This window comes from Rhinoderma darwinii, chromosome 12 (genome assembly GCF_050947455.1).
Source record: "Rhinoderma darwinii isolate aRhiDar2 chromosome 12, aRhiDar2.hap1, whole genome shotgun sequence".
Classification (NCBI taxonomy): Eukaryota; Metazoa; Chordata; class Amphibia; order Anura; family Rhinodermatidae; genus Rhinoderma; species Rhinoderma darwinii.
In genome coordinates this window covers 10,443,313-10,462,601 of record NC_134698.1, presented here as the reverse complement: position 1 = coordinate 10,462,601, position 19,289 = coordinate 10,443,313, and the positions used below count along the sequence as shown (strand labels likewise).

At 42.2% G+C, this 19,289-nt stretch overlaps 1 protein-coding gene across 4 annotated transcripts in view; it reads left to right on the top strand.

Moving 5' to 3' along the window:
* LOC142664454 (uncharacterized) overlaps positions 1 to 19,289 on the top strand; it is a 32,746-nt gene that overhangs the window by 12,080 nt on the left and 1,377 nt on the right. For all 4 annotated transcript variants that reach the window (XM_075843520.1, XM_075843517.1, XM_075843518.1 and 1 more), the window contains exons 6-14: positions 747 to 818; positions 937 to 1,089; positions 1,870 to 1,956; positions 10,823 to 10,897; positions 10,996 to 11,061; positions 11,940 to 12,014; positions 13,399 to 13,485; positions 16,310 to 16,384; positions 17,899 to 17,970. In XM_075843520.1, coding sequence (XP_075699635.1) covers positions 747 to 818; positions 937 to 1,089; positions 1,870 to 1,956; positions 10,823 to 10,897; positions 10,996 to 11,061; positions 11,940 to 12,014; positions 13,399 to 13,485; positions 16,310 to 16,384; positions 17,899 to 17,970 — 762 coding nt within the window. The remainder of the gene's footprint in view (positions 1 to 746; positions 819 to 936; positions 1,090 to 1,869; positions 1,957 to 10,822; positions 10,898 to 10,995; positions 11,062 to 11,939; positions 12,015 to 13,398; positions 13,486 to 16,309; positions 16,385 to 17,898; positions 17,971 to 19,289) is intronic.

The following is a 19,289-nucleotide window of genomic DNA, read 5'->3' as shown; positions in this document are numbered from 1 at the left end:
CGCTATCCTATACCGCTGGGTCACACTCCACCTCCCATACATGGGTAAGTGCACACTCTGGATTTACTTTTTTGCCATTTTTTAGGCAATAAGTACCTACTTTTCAGTCACTATAGACCCTTTCAGAGTTAGGCACTTTGCCTGTTTTTCATACAAATCATACTATGTTAATGCACCCCATGTTGGAGTTACATTGAGTCATAGTAACTGTGCATACTATCTGTGTTTTCCAATATATACAGTGACTCAATGTACACTTTTGTGATCCATTTAAGGACAATTTTTGGATTCTCTGTCTATGTTATTTTATGTATTTTATTCTTGTTTCTTAATAAAGATATTTAGTTGTTTCACACATTGATATATATGGACTCTGTTTCTCCGGTTTATCATATATTGTTAGAGTCCTTATCTCTAATTTTTCATATGGGTGGTTGAGTGTTTTTCCCACCTCTATATGCACTTGTCCTGTGAGACTCTTGTTTAATCAGAGACAATGTGGAAGTGCGGCTCTATTTTCTAAAGAGGTACAGAAGAACCTGCACAGCAAATGCCCAATACAGCACGTACCTGGCACAAAGAGCATGAACAGTGGAGAACGTAAAACCACAAACGCCCCCGACGGAAACCCAATGGAGTCCATTAATGTCATTGGGTCCAATCGGGTGCCAATTGTCTCCCGGAACGGAACAATGAAGTTCTACATTATTCATGGTTTCTACTACAGGAATAATTTTTCTTGGCAGGAGGTGACAATACTAAACAGAAACCCCCTGACCTTGGAGAAAAGAAAGCATTAGCACCCCCGTATGAGAAAGGTACAGTGTTACTATTCATCATTACATGGGGGGAAGGAGATGCATTTCTAGCGTATATTTTACATTACCTCTAGTATTATCTGTGATGTATGACTTCTCAGTCCCGAAAACTTTACAGGACATGGAGGGCAGAAACCCCCTGAGAACCATACAGCTCCTGTAGGCACAAGTGAGAGTACCACTGGCAAGAATCCACCAGGACCCCATGATGATCCGCCATCTAAACCTGAGAGATCCGCCAACTGGAAGGGGTCCCAGCACTATTATAGAGGTGTGTGATCCATTTATAAACTAATACTATCCTTAGTAGAATAATGACAGGACAGTCACATGAAGTGGTTGGTTCTGTCCCATTGGAACCTTTCCTTTTTTGATGATGGTTTTTGTATCAATCAGTAGTATGAATACATAAAGCTTTGTAATATACCTTATTAGGTACGAAAGAAAAAAAAAGGAGAATAAACAAATAATAATATAGGTGCTGATGGTCCAGACACAGTCCCTAATCTCCTATTTGGAGCGCTGTGCGGCGACCAACAAATATGTTTAATGTATAATACTTAACCTATAGCACACAGTTCATTTTATTATTACTTTGCATATGACACAACTATTGGATTCAATTCATTTATTAAGACTAAATAAAAATAAAAAGACTAAAAAAATAAAAACTATTGCTTATTAGGGACAATGCATCTTCTTTACCTTCCAGCAGCCTGTAGTTCCCTATGCCTACAAAATCTCAGTCTATTTTTACAAATTTCCTCAGTCTTTCAATGGAAGACAAGGAGTTGTGGAGAGGAGGGGGATGCAGCTGCAGCTTCTCACTCTGTTTCAGTGGAAGAGGAGGAGGAGGAGTAGAGAGAAAATGTTACTACCTCCTATGCAGAGACAAAGCAGCCTGCGCCCCATCCCTTTTTGCAAGCGGAAAGTATTTGACCCCTTCTAATTGTCCTCTAATATTGTTGCATTATTACTTTTTTATATATATTTTTTATAATTTCTACAACTAATATTCCTCAGTTTACTTATGAAAACAATATAATTTCAGGTGGTTATAAGAAAGATGGCCAAAGATGGAGAAAAAGATACTGGTACACAGACTATGACCAATACCAAGCAGACAAGGGTTATTATGGTATGTATTACGGTATGCATTATGGTATGTATTATTTATACATGTCTTTTTTCTATGTTATGTAGCTTATCTAGATTATTATATGTGAGACAAGACACAACTTCAGTGAATTCTAGTATGAGGGGAATGTCCTGCTCTTTGGTGCTGTCATATCCCTGCAGGGACAGCAGCTGTAATATATGCAGGAGCAGTAAACGTCTTGTCTTGCAGCAGCTGAGAATAGGCTGTACACATAAGATTTTAACAATTAATTCATATAATAATTTTTTTTACTAATTAAAACCAGATACTGATACATATTCTTTTTTTCTAATTTATTTTTATTATCATACTGTAGATTTTGTTTTTCTATTTTCTGTACATGGTTATTAGGCGGTCATCTTGTCTGAGCTGCTACTCAGCTCTGTTAAAGCATTTAGAGATATGCTTTACAGCAGCCACATGGACCTTAGGGAACAATAGTCTGGAGCTGACCCATTGACTTGGGACAGTGTTGTGGGCATGCTCTGTGACCTGTTCAGAGGTCATTGTGCAGGAAGGGATAGGAGAGGAGCTGTGTCCATCACCTATTATGAATGGTGGATCCTGTGTTATCTATATATAAGTGTTACCTGTCAGTGTAATCCTGCCAGTGATGATAATGAGATGACTGCTGAGAAGTGATCTCTACAGAAAAGGAAGGGTCAGTCTATTATGAATGGTGGATTCTGTCTTATCTATATTTAGATGTTACCTGTCAGTGTAATACTGCCTGTGATGATAATAAGATGAGTGCTGAGAAATGATCTCTAAAGAACAGGAAGGAGCAGTATATTATGAATGGTGGATCTTGTGTTATCTATATATAGGTGTTACCTGTCAGTGTAATCCTGCCTGTGATGATAATGACTGCTGAGAAGTGATCTCCACAGAACAGGAAGGGCCAGTCTATTATGAATGGTGGATCATGTGTTCTCTCTCTCTTTCTCTCTCTTTCCCTCTCTTTCTCTCTCTCTCTATATATATAGGTGTTAGAACAGGAAGGGTACGTCTATTATGAATGGTGGCTCCTGTGTTATTTATATATAGGTGTAACCTGTCAGTGTAATACTGCCTGTGATGATAATAAGATGAGTGCTGAGAAATTATCTTTACAGAACAGGAAGGAGCAGTATATTATGAATGGTGGATCTTGCGTTATCTATATATAGGTGTTACCTGTCAGTGTAATCCTGCCTGTGATGATAATGACTGCTGAGAAGTGATCTCCACAGAACAGGAAGGGACAGTCTATTATGAATGGTGGATCATGTTTTCTCTCTCTCTTTCTCTCTTTTTCTCTCTCTCTCTCTATATAGTTGTTAGAACAGGAAGGGTCCGTCTATTATGAATGGTGGATCCTGTGTTATCTATATATAGGTGTAACCTGTCAGTGTAATCCTGTCTGTGATGATTATGAGATGACTGCCGAGAGAACAGGAAGGGTCAGTCTATTAGGAATGGTGGATCCTGTGTTATCTATATATAGGTGTAACCTGTCAGTGTAATCCTGCCTTATGTTTAACATAAAAACTTGATTTAAAGGGAATGTGTTGCCAGAAAAACATGTTTTTTTTTTTAAATTAAACATTTATTGTTTGGTTGATTAAACATTGTTCAAATTTTTTTTATTTTTTTCACGAGTCAGGAAATATTATAAATTAATTCTAATTTAGAATACTTCCCATTTCTGGTCACTAGATAGAGCTATTCCCAAAATTGTAGCATTGCAAAATTGGGTAAAAAGCCCTCGCTCTAGTGAGCTCACAGCATCCCCCCCCCTCCTTTATCCTGGCTAGTGCCGGGATAAACGAGGGGTTTGAACGGTGTAACCTCCTACACTGTGTGTCGCCATTTTTTGAGCTAACACACAGTGTAGTAGGTTTACATACAGTAGTAAACACACACAAACACGAACATAGATTAAAATCTCTTACCTGCTCCTGCCGCCGCGGCTCCCTCCGGCCCGTCCGCTCCGTCTGCTGCCGCTGGTCCAAGTGCACAAGTCCGGAAGCCGCGACCGGAAGTAGTAATATTACTGTCCGGCCGCGACTTCCGGTCCACAGGAAAATGGCACCGGACGGCGCCAATTTCAAATTGGACTGTGTGGGAGCGGCGCATGCGCAGTTCCCACACAGACGCCGTACACACAAGTGAATGGGACGGGAGCCGTTCGCAGTCCCTATGGGACTGTGGCTGCCGTATTCCATGTCTGTATGTGTCGTTAATCGACACATACAGAAATGGAACAAAAAATGGCAGCCCCCATAGGGAAGAAAAAGTGTAAAAATAAGAAAAAGTAAAACACAAACACACAAATAAATATAAACGTTTTTAATAAAGCACTAACATCTTTAACATATAAAAAAAATAATTTGTGATGACACTGTTCCTTTAAACAATAGGTAATTTTCTGATGACACAGTCCCTTTAAAGCTCCTGCACCCCAATGATAAATCTGTAATAGGGTCCCACACCTCCTTACCATGTACCATTTATAATACTAGTGTTTTCTTACATGACAGAGGGACCTTTGAGCCCTCTCATGCATCATAGCCCAGATGTGACTGTTTCTTCTTCACCACCTATAGCTACACCCTGCATAGAACTATAGTAAAACCTACAACATTTTTACAAATCAGTTAAGAGACTAATAAGTTACTAAAATACAAAGACATTATTTACTTGCTCTATAAACACATAAATTGGTACTGCAGAAAAGTGGCAAGCTCAGAGCTGGGTTCAACCCCCCACCCCCCTTAAACAATAGATTAGGTACAGATGTAGTAATCCTTATCTTGACTCTGATAACTTGCTTCAGTGTGATAATGTGTCACATAAGCCATTGCAAAAAATCAAGTTAAAGTTTCTTGTCATTGTGTATTTATCGCGTTAAAAGTCAAGTTAAAGATCGCTTCATTATATTATGGCCCCTATATACACAATGCACCCAACTAAAAATGTAGAATTAAATCCTAAAATGCATCACATGTACTTTCTGAAACTAGCCACAAGAGGGCAGCAAAAAATAATTTGACTATATACTCTGTATGTTGGCTTGAATAAATCACAGTTTTTTCATTCATCCTATTGGAGTGCTGCAAGATTTTTTCACCTGAATATATATATATACTATGGCGTAAACACATATAGTAATATGCACAGTTACAGTATATAGCCCAGGGGTCGGGAACCTATGGCTCGCGAGCCAGATATGGCTCTTTTGATGGCCGTATCTGGCTCGCAGACAGGGCTCCTACCCAGTGGCGGATTATCATTAGGGCGTTTCGGGCGGTCGCCCGGGGCCCAAGACTGCCAGGGGGCCCAAGGAGCCTATGACCGCCCGAACCCCCTCATGCCCAGTGGCGTCGCTAGCACCGGAGGGAGCCCCGGTGCCAGGACCGCACCTGTCAGGCGAGGGGAGCTTTGCTTCTACTTAGCAGCCGTGGTCTGTGCTGCTTTAGAAGCTCCCCCTCCAGCCCCCCTTCCCTGCTCTAAACATCTCTGCTGCTAGCTGTCGGGACATGGGGGAGGGGAGACTGTCGGCGGGCTCTGTGCTGTGAGCAGGAGAAGAGCTGCAGTGAAGACATAAAAGGTAAGTGCATGTGTGTTTAATATCCATATTCATGTGTGTTTAATGTCCATATTCATGTATGTTTAATGTCCATATTCATGTGTGTTTAATGTCCATATTCATGTATGTTTAATGTCCATATTCATGTATGTTTAATGTCCATATTCATGTATGTTTAATGTCCATATTCATGTGTTTACAAGGTGTACTTTGTGTATAATGTGCATACTCGTGTATAATGTGCCTACTTAGTGTATAATGTGCATACTCGTGTGTACTTTGTGTACTATGCATACTTTGTGTATAATGTGCCTACTTTGTGTACTTTGTGCATAATGTGTGTACTTTGTGTACTGTGCGTACTTTGTGCATAATGTGCGTACTTTGTGCATAATGTGGTACTTTGTGTACTGTGCATACTTTGTGCATAATGTGGTACTTTGTGTACTGTGCATACTTTGTGCATAATGTGCATACTTTGTGCATAATGTGTGTACTTTGTGTACTGTGCGTACTTTGTGCATAATGTGCATACTTTGTGCATAATGTGGTACTTTGTGTACTGTGCGTACTTTGTGCATAATGTGCGTACTTTGTGCATAATGTGCGTACTTTGTGCATAATGTGCGTACTTTGTGCATAATGTGCCTACTTTGTGCATAATGTGCGTACTTTGTGCATAATGTGGTACTTTGTGTACTGTGCATACTTTGTGCATAATGTGCGTACTTTGTGTACTTTGTGCATAATGTGCGTACTTTGTGCATAATGTGCCTACTTTGTGCATAATGTGCGTACTTTGTGTACTTTGTGCATAATGTGCGTACTTTGTGCATAATGTGCGTACTTTGTGCATAATGTGCATACTTTGTGTACTTTGTGCATAATGTACGTACTTTGTGCATAATGTCCTTACTTTGTGCATAATGTGCGTACTTTGTGTACTTTGTGCATAATGTGCGTACTTTGTGCATAATGTGCCTACTTTGTGCATAATGTGCGTACTTTGTGTACTTTGTGCATAATGTGCGTACTTTGTGCATAATGTGCATACTTTGTGTACTTTGTGCATAATGTGCGTACTTTGTGCATAATGTCCTTACTTTGTGCATAATGTGCGTACTTTGTGCATAATATGGTACTTTGTGTACTGTGCGTACTTTGTGCATAATGTGCCTACTTTGTGTACTTTGTGCATAATGTGGTACTTTGTGTACTTTGTGCATAATGTGCGTACTTTGTGCATAATGTGCCTACTTTGTGTACTTTGTGCATAATGTGCGTACTTTGTGCATAATGTGCGTACTTTGTGCATAATTTGCGTACTTTGTGCATAATGTGGTACTTTGTGTACTGTGCGTACTTTGTGCATAATGTGCCTACTTTGTGTACTTTGTGCATAATGTGGTACTTTGTGTACTGTGCGTACTTTGTGCATAATGTGCGTACTTTGTGCATAATGTGCCTACTTTGTGTACTGTGTGTACTTTGTGCATAATGTGCGTACTTTGTGCATAATGTGCCTACTTTGTGTACTTTGTGCATAATGTGCGTACTTTGTGCATAATGTGCGTACTTTGTGCATAATTTGCGTACTTTGTGCATAATGTGGTACTTTGTGTACTGTGCGTACTTTGTGCATAATGTGCCTACTTTGTGTACTTTGTGCATAATGTGGTACTTTGTGTACTGTGCGTACTTTGTGCATAATGTGCGTACTTTGTGCATAATGTGCCTACTTTGTGTACTGTGTGTACTTTGTGCATAATGTGCGTACTTTGTGCATAATGTGCCTACTTTGTGTACTTTGTGCATAATGTGCGTACTTTGTGCATAATGTGCGTACTTTGTGCATAATTTGCGTACTTTGTGCATAATGTGGTACTTTGTGTACTGTGCGTACTTTGTGCATAATGTGCCTACTTTGTGTACTTTGTGCATAATGTGGTACTTTGTGTACTGTGCGTACTTTGTGCATAATGTGCGTACTTTGTGCATAATGTGCCTACTTTGTGTACTGTGTGTACTTTGTGCATAATGTGCGTACTTTGTGCATAATGTGCCTACTTTGTGTACTTTGTGCATAATGTGCGTACTTTGTGCATAATGTGCGTACTTTGTGCATAATTTGCGTACTTTGTGCATAATGTGGTACTTTGTGTACTGTGCGTACTTTGTGCATAATGTGCCTACTTTGTGTACTTTGTGCATAATGTGGTACTTTGTGTACTGTGCGTACTTTGTGCATAATGTGCGTACTTTGTGCATAATGTGCCTACTTTGTGTACTGTGTGTACTTTGTGCATAATGTGCGTACTTTGTGCATAATGTGCCTACTTTGTGTACTTTGTGCATAATGTGCGTACTTTGTGCATAATGTGCGTACTTTGTGCATAATTTGCGTACTTTGTGCATAATGTGGTACTTTGTGTACTGTGCGTACTTTGTGCATAATGTGCCTACTTTGTGTACTTTGTGCATAATGTGGTACTTTGTGTACTGTGCGTACTTTGTGCATAATGTGCGTACTTTGTGCATAATGTGCCTACTTTGTGTACTGTGTGTACTTTGTGCATAATGTGCGTACTTTGTGCATAATGTGCGTACTGTGTGTACTTTGTGCATAATGTGCCTACTTTGTGTACTAGTGTTTAGGTAGTGTTAGCAATAGTTACGGCGCGGCAGGGTGGTGGTGGAGAAGGGGGGCCCAAGTTTGGGTAACAGCCCAGGGCCCATGGTCTTCTTAATCCGCCACTGCTCCTACCTGTCTATGGGAAGGATGCATGCACCGTGCTCCATCAGCCCGTGCACCGCGCTCCATCAGGCCGCGGTGCACGCTGATATTGGTAGTTCTTTGATGGCCTGATAAGCATTGGCGGCAGTGGTGAGCGGCAGGGAGCATGGACTACATTTCCCATAACTCCCTGCATAGCCGCGCCGTCTGCAAGCACGCACCTGCGTCCCCTAGTGAAGCGGCATCTGCCTCCTCCCTTGTGTCTCCCTTGGACGTTAACGGTAGGAAGTATTCTATTCGTCGTTGGTTAGCAACAGCATTAAAACGTTATTATGTTATAAAAAAAAGAGTTCGGAGATTTGTTGTTCTTTAAAATTAAATACAAGTCAATGTGTGCACTTTATGTACAGTGAGACTATTTAATAAAGTTCAATTATTTATTACGCTGGGTGTGCCTGCTTGTATGTACCACTTTAAGTAGTAAATGCTTTAGTTCCCTATGGGTCTGAGCCTCTCTTTTTTGTTCATTTTCTGTAAGACCAACACTTTTAAAAGGGCCACTGACAGATACAATTGCTCCAGCGGTCACTTAGTACACAAAGGAGTGTTCCTCTCTGCTGCACTAAGCCACCGCTGGACCTAAACAATAATTCGCTGTAAAATAATAAAATAGATAATTGACATAACTGACAATGCGTTGTGTGACATGTCCAACATTCCAGCTTCTTTCTTCTGCGAATGCCTCAAAGCTGGCATTCTCTCAACATCAGGTGGGAAGAATGCCAGCTTCCAGTCATGCGCAGGAAAAAGAAGAAGCCAGACTGCTGGACTGATGTCATGCATCGCAAGCTCACAATGTAAGTTATTTATTTAATTTTTTTACTGCTAATTACCATTGTTTCAGTCCAGTTGTGGCTTTATACAGCAGGGAGGAGCATTCCTTGCTGTACTAAGTGAACATTGGAGCGATTGATCTGTCAATGGCCCTTTAAACATATTGTACGGCTCTCGCGGAATTATATTTCAAAATATGTGGCGTTTACGGCTCTCTTAGCCAAAAAGGTTCCTGACCCCTGATATAGCCCATAACAACATGTCAGCACAACTAAATATTGGTAAATTAATCTTAAAATGCAGCAAATGTCCTTCTAGCCACAAGAGGGCAGCAAAACAGCATCACACTCTATATCTAAAAAATACTACAAAGTTAACACACAGATGAACAGTATGAAGCCCATTACAGCAGGTCAGCGTACTTGTATGTGATTATTAAAAAGGGTACGTAGATTCTAGATGTTACTGGTACTTCCAAGGGCCGCAATAAAACTTAATGGAGTAAAACTGATAAATTGTGTTGTACCCGGTGCTTGGCCTGAGGAGCTGGTGCATGACGCAGGGATATAAATACAACCAAAAACAGAATCCACGCGTCATGCACCATCTGTTTTGCCCACATCGCCTTTAAGTTATTTAAAATATAACAGTGACAGCCACAGTGCCCCACCATAGAAGTCACATGCCTCCTCATGGCAGTGAGAGCTATAGTGCCCCCATAACAGTAACAGCCACAGTGCCCCACCATAGAAGTCACATGCCTCTTCATGCCAGTGAGAGCTACAGTGCCCCCATAACAGAAACAGCCACAGTGCCCCACCATAGAATTCACAAGCCTCCTCATGGCAGTGAGAGCTAAAGTGCCCCCATAACAGTAACAACCATAGTGCCTGCCATTGCAGTGACAGCCACAGTGCCCCTATAGAAGTGACAGATACAGTGCCTCTCATAGACGTGACAGCCACAGTGCTCAACATCGCGGTGACAGCCACAATGCTCAACATCGCGGTGACAGCCACAATGCTCAACATCGCGGTGACAGCCACAGTGCTCAACATCGTGGTGACAGCCACAGTGCTCAACATCGCGGTGACAGCCATAGTGCCCAACTAGCAGCACCAGCAAACTTTGCAACTTTGTTAGTAGTCTTGTATGTCTCCATGGTTATAGACTATAAAAAAACCTTGTGTAGGTTGATCCTGCTGCATACTCTTATCCATTGGTAGCCAACTACTTGCCAACATACATTTGCAGGAAGTGGGGAACAGGAGTATGACTGCAGGATCAGACTACACATGGTTTGTTTGTAGTCTGTAACCATGGACACACTTAGATCTGCAGAGGAGATATATACACAAAACGAAAGCAGATTTTTAGTTAAGACTATTTACAAAGTTGTTTCATTTTTTATTTTAGATCCATTGGAGAAAGATGAACATACTCTTAAAAAATCTCTATGCAGAACTATGTGTTTCCATGGTCTCAGACTACAAACAAACCCTACGTAGTCTGACTATCCCCTACTTCTTGCTAATGTACATTCATTAAGTAAGAAATGGGGGACAAATGGAAGGACATTTTCATCTCTTGGCTTCATAAAACCCTTTTCCTCAAGGAAGGACTTTAATCTTAACAGAGTATGTTCTTATTTCTTATTCCATAAGGTTAAAATACACAAGGTGAGACCTGGTCCTTGTTTCTTTCAGACAATTACCAACCTTGCAGGAAGCCCTATCCAAAAGGATGGAGGAAGACGTTGATGTATGAAGAGAAGTATACCGGTATTATCTTAACTCATACAGTATATTATAATAATCTCTCCTACCCCTATATATGGACAATGGTGGTATACATAGAATACAATATGGTTTCCTTTCAGAGGATAGCAAACCTGCTTGCCAGGGACGGAGCGATGATCATCAGCAGGCAGACAATAGACGTCATGGTAAATACAACTATTGTCACGATGCAGGGTGTGGATCCACTGGGCCTTACCGCGTAGCGGGATGGCAGCTGGTCAAACAGGTATAGTACAGAGTCTATAGTCCAGAATGGGTACCTGTGGCAACTCGGACAATAGCAAGGCAGGCTCGGCTGGGACCAGGCAGCAGTAACCTCTTCTTGTTAAAAGGGTTCCTTGACAAGAAGCTGATCACAAAGTGTCCCTCTGCTGAGACACCAGCGATCAGCTGTAATCTGTGGGGACATCTGGCAGTGAGTGTTTAATTTCCCTGCAGCGCCGCCACAGGGGAAATGAAGAATTACACACTGTCCATTCAAATTAATAGGTTATCTGTGTAATGCAGGACAGGACAGGTCCTCCAGAGCGAGAGACACTCTTTGTAACCGCTCTCTACTCTGGCCAAGACATGAGATTCCTAAATAGAGGACCCCCCTCTATTAACTCAGAATTCCCTAATAGGGTGAATGAAAATGGGGTTTCTTAAACCCAATTCAAAACTCTCAACCGTAATATCAAAGCAATTAATTTCTCCAGGTCAGGACCTTACGAAACACGTGTGAACACTAAAGGAAGAAAGAAAGTCTAAATATTCACTGACCAGTAAGAGTGGGCAACACCATACAAACCAATGTGTGGCCAGGCTGGACCTACCAATATTGTCCATTGGGGAGGTTCAGAGAAGTTCAGGACCCAATGCTGGGGGTAGGGGGCAGAGAGAGGGGATAGAAGAAAGCCAAGGCAAAGATTTAACGAAACCATGCCCCAGGAAGTCAGGGGGCACTTTCTCTACTATGCTCCAGTCCCTATTAAAATGAATGATTAGTTATATTATAAATATATATATAATTTTTTTCCTACAGACAACTACCGACCAGCCAGGAAACCCCCTGGAAATGGATGGAGGAGAACATATTCCAATGAAGAGAAGAATTTTGGTATTATGTACATCTTTACGATTAGGAGCCACCCGGAGCCTCTGTCACAGATGTGGTAAAGTATGGCAGAAGAAATAGCGCAGCATGCTGCGCTATTTCTTCCAGTGAAATGACGGACCCTGACAGAATCTCAGCGATACCCATTGAAGTCAATAGGTTCTGTCAGCTGCCGCCAGTGTTCGCCATGCAATGGCTCCATCACTACAGTTTTTTCGTTCTGCTGTTCTTACGATAAAACTGAAAAACTGAAAAACTTAATGCAGACGTGAATGTAGCCTAAAAAAAAGGGATAAAAAAGTATATACATGAATGTATGGAAGGAGGGGCTTACAGGATTAACCCCTGCCCCACTTGGCAGGACTGGGGTTGCCAGATGCCAGGATAAGTGTAAGGACTCTATTGCCTGTGCAGCAACCAGGGTTTAAGGAGTCGAGGCAAAGCAGGTAAATGAAGGGGGTTGTGGCTGCACTGCTATAGGGCATGTGACTGGCACTGTTATGGAGCATGTGGCTTTAACTTTTATGGGGCAAGTGGCTGGAGGTATTAACTGGCATGTATATGGGGCAATCGGGCTGACACTTTTATGGGAGCTTTATTATGAGGGCTTAAATGTGACTGGTACTGGCACCTGCTTTGTTACATGGGGCATTGTCCAGCTAGACATTAAAGGATGGGTAGGCTATGGTCATAAGGGCATATGATCAGCAACAATACTGTTAGGTAGGTAGGATATGGTAGTTAAAGATGCTACGTCAGTATAAAGGGCCCTATGATGTGTCAAGAAGGCATTCCCACCACTACTACACCAGTCTGACCTGTTGACATAAGACAGGATAAATCCATGGACCTATAAGGTCTACCATCTACATGATGCAAAAGATATTGACCTTCATAAGATTAGGCAATCTATCTCCTACTGTATCTTCCAGTTTGGGGAGCCTGTATGCCCCTATTTTTCTGTTCTTTGATGCCAGGCTTGTAAGTAGATGTGGTTCTCTACAGTTTCCAAGAAGCAAGAGTATACGGAATATAGAGGCAGCCTATACGCCTGCCATGTGGCCCATGGATAGAGGGGTTCATCCCAACTATGTATTTTCATAATTTTAATGTGTGGTGAGAACCTCCTCAGGGATGTTTTCTCTACAAGTGCTGCAAAAGAGGAACTAGAAAATGTACGCAAGTCCTAAAAATTGTGTGATCAGGACCTCCTGTCGTGTGTGGTAATTTTTGCCTTTGCTATGGGTCCATTGTCTATGTGCAGTATGCCACTGCTGAGAAGCTCAAATCTGGCACCAATGATGCTTCAAATTACATTAGTTATCCATAACTTCTGCACAATAATTGGACATCTTAAATAATTAGCGAATAAACGTTTTACTTTTAGAGTATTACCAGTTTAACCATAAGAAAAGATCAAGGGAGAATAAGAAATCCATTGCTCGGCATTATGAACAAGACCAAAAGCAGACAGGTACCGTGTTTGATGCCAGTAATGTATGTATTGTTGTTTCAGGGGTGAGGCTGGAAGGCAGGATCTAGGTGCCAAGGGGGGCATCAAGGAGCCACTCAGCCGGGTCAGGCTATTTAGATACAGGTCTAGGACAGCTAACATATTTTTTTCCCTGGGTAAAAGAAAGCCTAGCTACAGCTCAAAACATTGTGAGAATTACCAGGACAATAGTGTGACAATGACCAGGATAACAGTGTGAGAATCACCAGGGGAACAGTGTGACAATGATTAGGAAAACAGTGTGACAATAACCAGGAGAATAGTGTGACAATGACCAGGAGAACAGTGTTAGAATGACCAGGAGAACAGTGTTAGAATGACCAGGAGAACAGTGTGAGAATGACCAGGAGAACAGTGTGACAATGACCAGGAGAACAGTGTGACATTGACCAGGAGAACAGTGTGAGAATGACCAGGAGAACAGTGTGACAATGACCAGAAGAACAGTGTGACAATGACCTGGAGAATAGTGTGAGAATGTCCTGGAGAACAGTGTGGAATGACTAGAATAATATTTTGAGAATGACCAAGGAGAACAGTGTGAGCATAACCAGGAGAACAGTGTGAGAATGACCAGAAGAATAGTGTGAGAAGAACCATTAAAAAAGTGTGAGAATGAACAGGAAAACAGTGTGAGAATGACCAGAAGAATAGTGTCAGAATAACCAGGAGAACAGTGTGAGAATGACCAGGAGAACAGAGTGAAAATAACCTGGAGAGCAGAGTGAGAATGACTAGGAGAACAGTGTGAGAATGACCAGAATAACAGTGTGAGAATAAGCAGAAGAACAGTGTGGGGGTGAACAGAAGAATATTGTGAGAATGACTAGAACAATAGTATGACAATACCCATAAGAACAGTGTGACAATGAACAGGAGAACAGTGTGAAAATGACCAGGAAAACAGTGTGAGAATGACCAGGAGAACAGTGTGAGAACAACCAGGAGTACAGTGTGAGAATGACCAGGAGAACAGTGTGAGAATAACCTGGAGAATAGTGTCCGAATAACCAGGGTAATAGTGTGATAATCTCCAGAAGAACAGTGTGAGAATGATCAGGAGAACAGAGTGAGAATAACCCAAAGAACAGTGTGAGAATAAGTAGGAGAATAGTGTGACAGTGATCAGGAGAATAGTGTGACAATGATCAGGAGAATAGTGTGATAATGATCAGGAGAAACGTGTGAGAATGACTGGGAGAATAGTGTGACCATGACCAGGAGTGCAGTGTGACAATGACCAGGAGAATAGTGTGGCAATAAACAGGAAAATAGTGTGACAATGACTGGAAGAACGGTGTGACAATGACCAAAAAAATTACCAGGAGAATAGTGTGAGACTATCCAAGAGAACCGCATGGAATGACTAGGATAATATTTTGAGAATAACCAGGAAAACAGTGTGAGAATGACCAGGAGAACAGAGTGAAAATAACCTGGAGAACAAAGTGAGAATGACCAGGAGAACAGCGTGAGAATGACCAGGAGAATAATGTGAGAATGACCAGAAGAATAGTATGACAATAACTATGAAAACAGTGTGAGAATGAACAGGAGAAAAGTGTGAAAATTAGCAGGAAAACTGTGTGAGCAGTGTGAGAATGACAAGGAGAACAGAGGGAGAATAACCAAGACTATAGTACGAGAATGACTAGGAGTACAGTGTCAGTATAACCAGGGATATAGTGTGAGAGTGACCAAGAGTACAGTGTGACAATGACCAGGAGAATAGTGTGACAATGACCAGGGAAACTGTGATAATGACCAGAAAAACAGTGTGACAATGACCAGGAGAATAGTGTGACAATGACCAGGAGAATAGTGTGATAATGGCCAGGAGAACAGTGTGAGAATGACCAGGAGAACAGTGTGAGAATAACCAGGGATATAGTGTGAGAGTGACCAGGAGTACAGTGTGACAGTTACCAGGAGAATAGTGTGACAATGACCAGGGAAACTGTGACAATGACCAGAAAAACAGTGTGACAATTACCAGGAGAATAGTGTAACAATGACGAGGAGAATAGTGTGACAATGGCCAGGAGAACAGTGTGACTGGACTAGAAGAATATAGTCAGAATAACCAGGAGAATAGTGTGAGAATGTCCAAGAGAACAGAGTGGAATGACTAGGATAATATTTTGAGAATAACCAGGAAAACAGTGTGAGAATGACCAGGAGAACAGAGTGAGAATGACCAAGAAAATAGGGTGAGAATGACCAGGAGAATAGTGTGAGAATGACCAGAAGAATAGTATGAGCATAACCTTGAGAACAGTGTGAAAATGAACAGGAAAACAGTGTGAGCAGTGTGAGAATGACCAGGAGAACAGTGTGACAATGACCAGGAGTACAGTGTGACAATGACCAGGAGAATAGTGTGACAATGAACAAGAAAACAGTGTGACAATGAACAGAAAAATAGTGTGAGAGTGACCAGGAGAATAGTGTGACAATGACCAGGAGAATAGTGTGACAGTGACCAGGAGAATAGTGTGAGAATGACCAGGTGAACAGTGTGACAATGACCAGAAGAATAGTGTGTCAATGACCAGAAGAACAGTATGACAATGACCAGAAGAATAGTGTGAGAATAAGGGGGAGAACAGTGTGAAACTGAACAGGAGAACAGTGTAAGAATAATCAGGTGAAACTGTGTGAATGACCTTAAGTCCCCAATTTCTCTGCTCTCATTGGCTGAGCTGAATGCTTATTACCATTTGGTAACGACCAATTCTCATAGGAGCTCAACTTAATTTAAAATCGGGATATTATTTTTTCTCAGATAACTACCGTCCGCCTAAGGAACCCTCAAGTAGAGGCAGAAGAAAGACTGATTTCAACTTGGAGACGAATAACGGTATAAATATAATGATATGATATTTGAAGTATGTTGTAGAAAATCATAGCAGGAGTTTTATAAATACATATATATTTGCCATCTAAAGTCTGATAATTTAGCACATGTTTTAAGGGGCAGAATTTCAAGGGCAGTAGGTGTAGGTCAAGGTAATTGGTGGAGTCCCTCTATGACTGTGCATTTACAGATAGCTGTCAATCATTGATGAGGACCGCCCACTAGACTCATAAGCATCGGATTTAATCAGTTAATGACAAGTTATACTGAATCTATTCCCACACATTTCTACATCAGTGTGCTCAGCTCCTCCTGCGCCATAAAATTGTGACTACACATAGGTCAGAAAGTTCAACATGAAGAGTTCCCTTTTAGGTTAAGACTGAAATGTTCATTTAAAGAGATGTGGCATGAAGGCAATCATTTGCTAATAGGGCATATAAGCGTCATAAGAGAGGGGTTCCCCACTCGCGACCCACCTCCATTAGCCAGAGTGGACTAAATGGTCATATTTGATTGGCACTTATGTTACAGTACATATATCCTGCCGCGGCCGCTGGAAATGTCTCTTTGGCTACGACTTGCCCCGGCACATACAACTGATTGCCGCACTGGCTTCAATCTGTTGTCTTTCTTGGGATTACCCCTGTAAAATTATGTGTTCCTCTTTTTTAATGCAATGTCTATGTCACGAGGGGTACGTGGACCCACTGGGCCGTACCGCCTTGATGGTATGGCAGCTTAGCAACAGGACACAGGTCACAGTCTATAGTTCGTATAGTGTACCTGTGGTAGCTTAGGCAGTAGAAAGACAGGCTCGGCTGGGACTAGGCAGCAGGCAGGCACCAGGCGTGGTGTAGCAGGACAGGCGTGGAACACAGCACAGCACGACTTCAACTCAACACGGCACTTGACCAGGATAGCACGGGATACAGGTTACAGGTAGCAGGAACGGGGAACACTGGGAACTGGGAAACACTTAGGCGACCATTTGCATAGACATACTAGGATAAAGACAACAAGGCTGAGGCATTGGAGGGAGGGGCACAGTCCTTCAAATAGTCCAGGGTGCTCTGGGAGCAATCAGCTCAATCTTCCACCGTTGTACGACCCGGCTCCTTGTCTGGACTGAACTCGCGAGCGCACCCTGGTGGTCACTGTGGAACAGGACGGCCACATGTGCAGACATCTCTGGAGAGAAGGGTGTCGACCGGATGGAAGGAGTTCGTGGTCAGCGACCAAGGATGTTACAGTCCATTTTTAAACAATATTTCAACATAAGACTCAGTTCACACATTCGTAAGGAGGCTTCATACGGGGTTCTGTATGCCATTCTTGTATTTTTTTATGGCAAAAATATCGCAGTCTGCAGTCCAAATTTTGCCCTAAAAAATATCAGGCCAGTGCCAAGGTGCTAGAGTGAACAGAGCCCAAACATATAATTTTTTCTAATTTTCGTTCGTTTTTTTTTCTATTAATATCCAAGCTCAAAATTAATATGAATGTTCTTCTTTCAGAAAATTACAAACCATTCAGAAAGCCCTTTACCGAAACCTTCCGGAAGCAAAAAGCCATAGAGAAAAATACTGGTAAAATTATTATCCTTTTACAGTCACCCACTCCTGCCCCCCTCGCCCTGGTGTCTATTGTGAGGATATTACATATTAGTTGGCTTAGGCTTTCATATAGGTCTTGGTTTATCTCAGAATGTATCAGTAGTGGCTCCTCGATAGGCAGATCCTATCCCATTCTGCCCTTTTAAGTCTCTTTACACTGACCAGTGATCGGGAAAATGAGGTGAACGCTCGTTCCTGATCATTGTCCTGTCTAAACAGGTCAACGACCAGCCGATAAACGAGCAAACGCTGGTTCATTGGCTGAACTGCTCATTTATGCAGCCAATTAAATTGTCGGTAGTCGGCAGCACATTTCCATGTGTAAGCAGGGAGATGTGCTGCCAACATAATGCAAACGAATGGGCAAAAACGATCATAACGATCACTCATCCCCATACATAACCGATCATTGGTTCTTGTGAAAGAAACAAACGAATGCTGATCGACAAGCTGTCGCGTCGATCGCCGCTCATTTGTATGGCCCAAACATAAAGTCTTAAAGGACCTTTAGGAAGAGAAAGGATAACTGATAAATCTGGTAGAGGGTGGATTGTCTTCTTCGGACTGTCACGGCGCGGGGTGTGGATCCACTGGACCGTACCGCGTAGTGGGATAGCAGCTGGACAAACAGGTATAAGTAATGTCTATAGTTCTGGAAAGAGTACCTGAGGCACCGTAGACAGTAGCAGTGGTTTCAAGCTGAGATGAGGCTCCAGCACTAGGCAGGCACCAGGCGGGGTGCAACACAGCAGATGCAGCAGAAAGCACAACACGACTCCCACACTTTAAGGCACAGGGGCACGGTAGCACGGGATACGGGATACTGGCAGCAGGAACGGAAACTGGAAACTGGGAAATACTAAGGGACCATTTGCAAAGACAGACTAGGGTAACACAACAACGCTCAGGCAATGAATGGATGGGCATAGCACTTTTTATAGTCCAGAGGCATTCTGGGCTAATTTGCAGATATTCTGCATGTGCAGAATTAAGGCCGAGCACGCACGTGCGCGCGCACCCTTCGGGATCCAGTACCACGATGCGGAAGTCAGTGCCAGCATCTCCCAGGAGGGAGATGCCGCCCGGCACTCACTAGTCCATGGCCGCGGCCTTCATGGGTTAAGTCAGGACGATGGTCCGCGGCCATAGATGTTACAGGGACTTTAGTTCCTGATGTTGCACAATTCTCGCTGCGACACGTTAACTGTCACATTCTCTATGTCAGTAGATCAGACAACATAGTAAGCCTAATTCTGAACAGGAGGTTCTCGAAGTAACATATATTTTTTTTA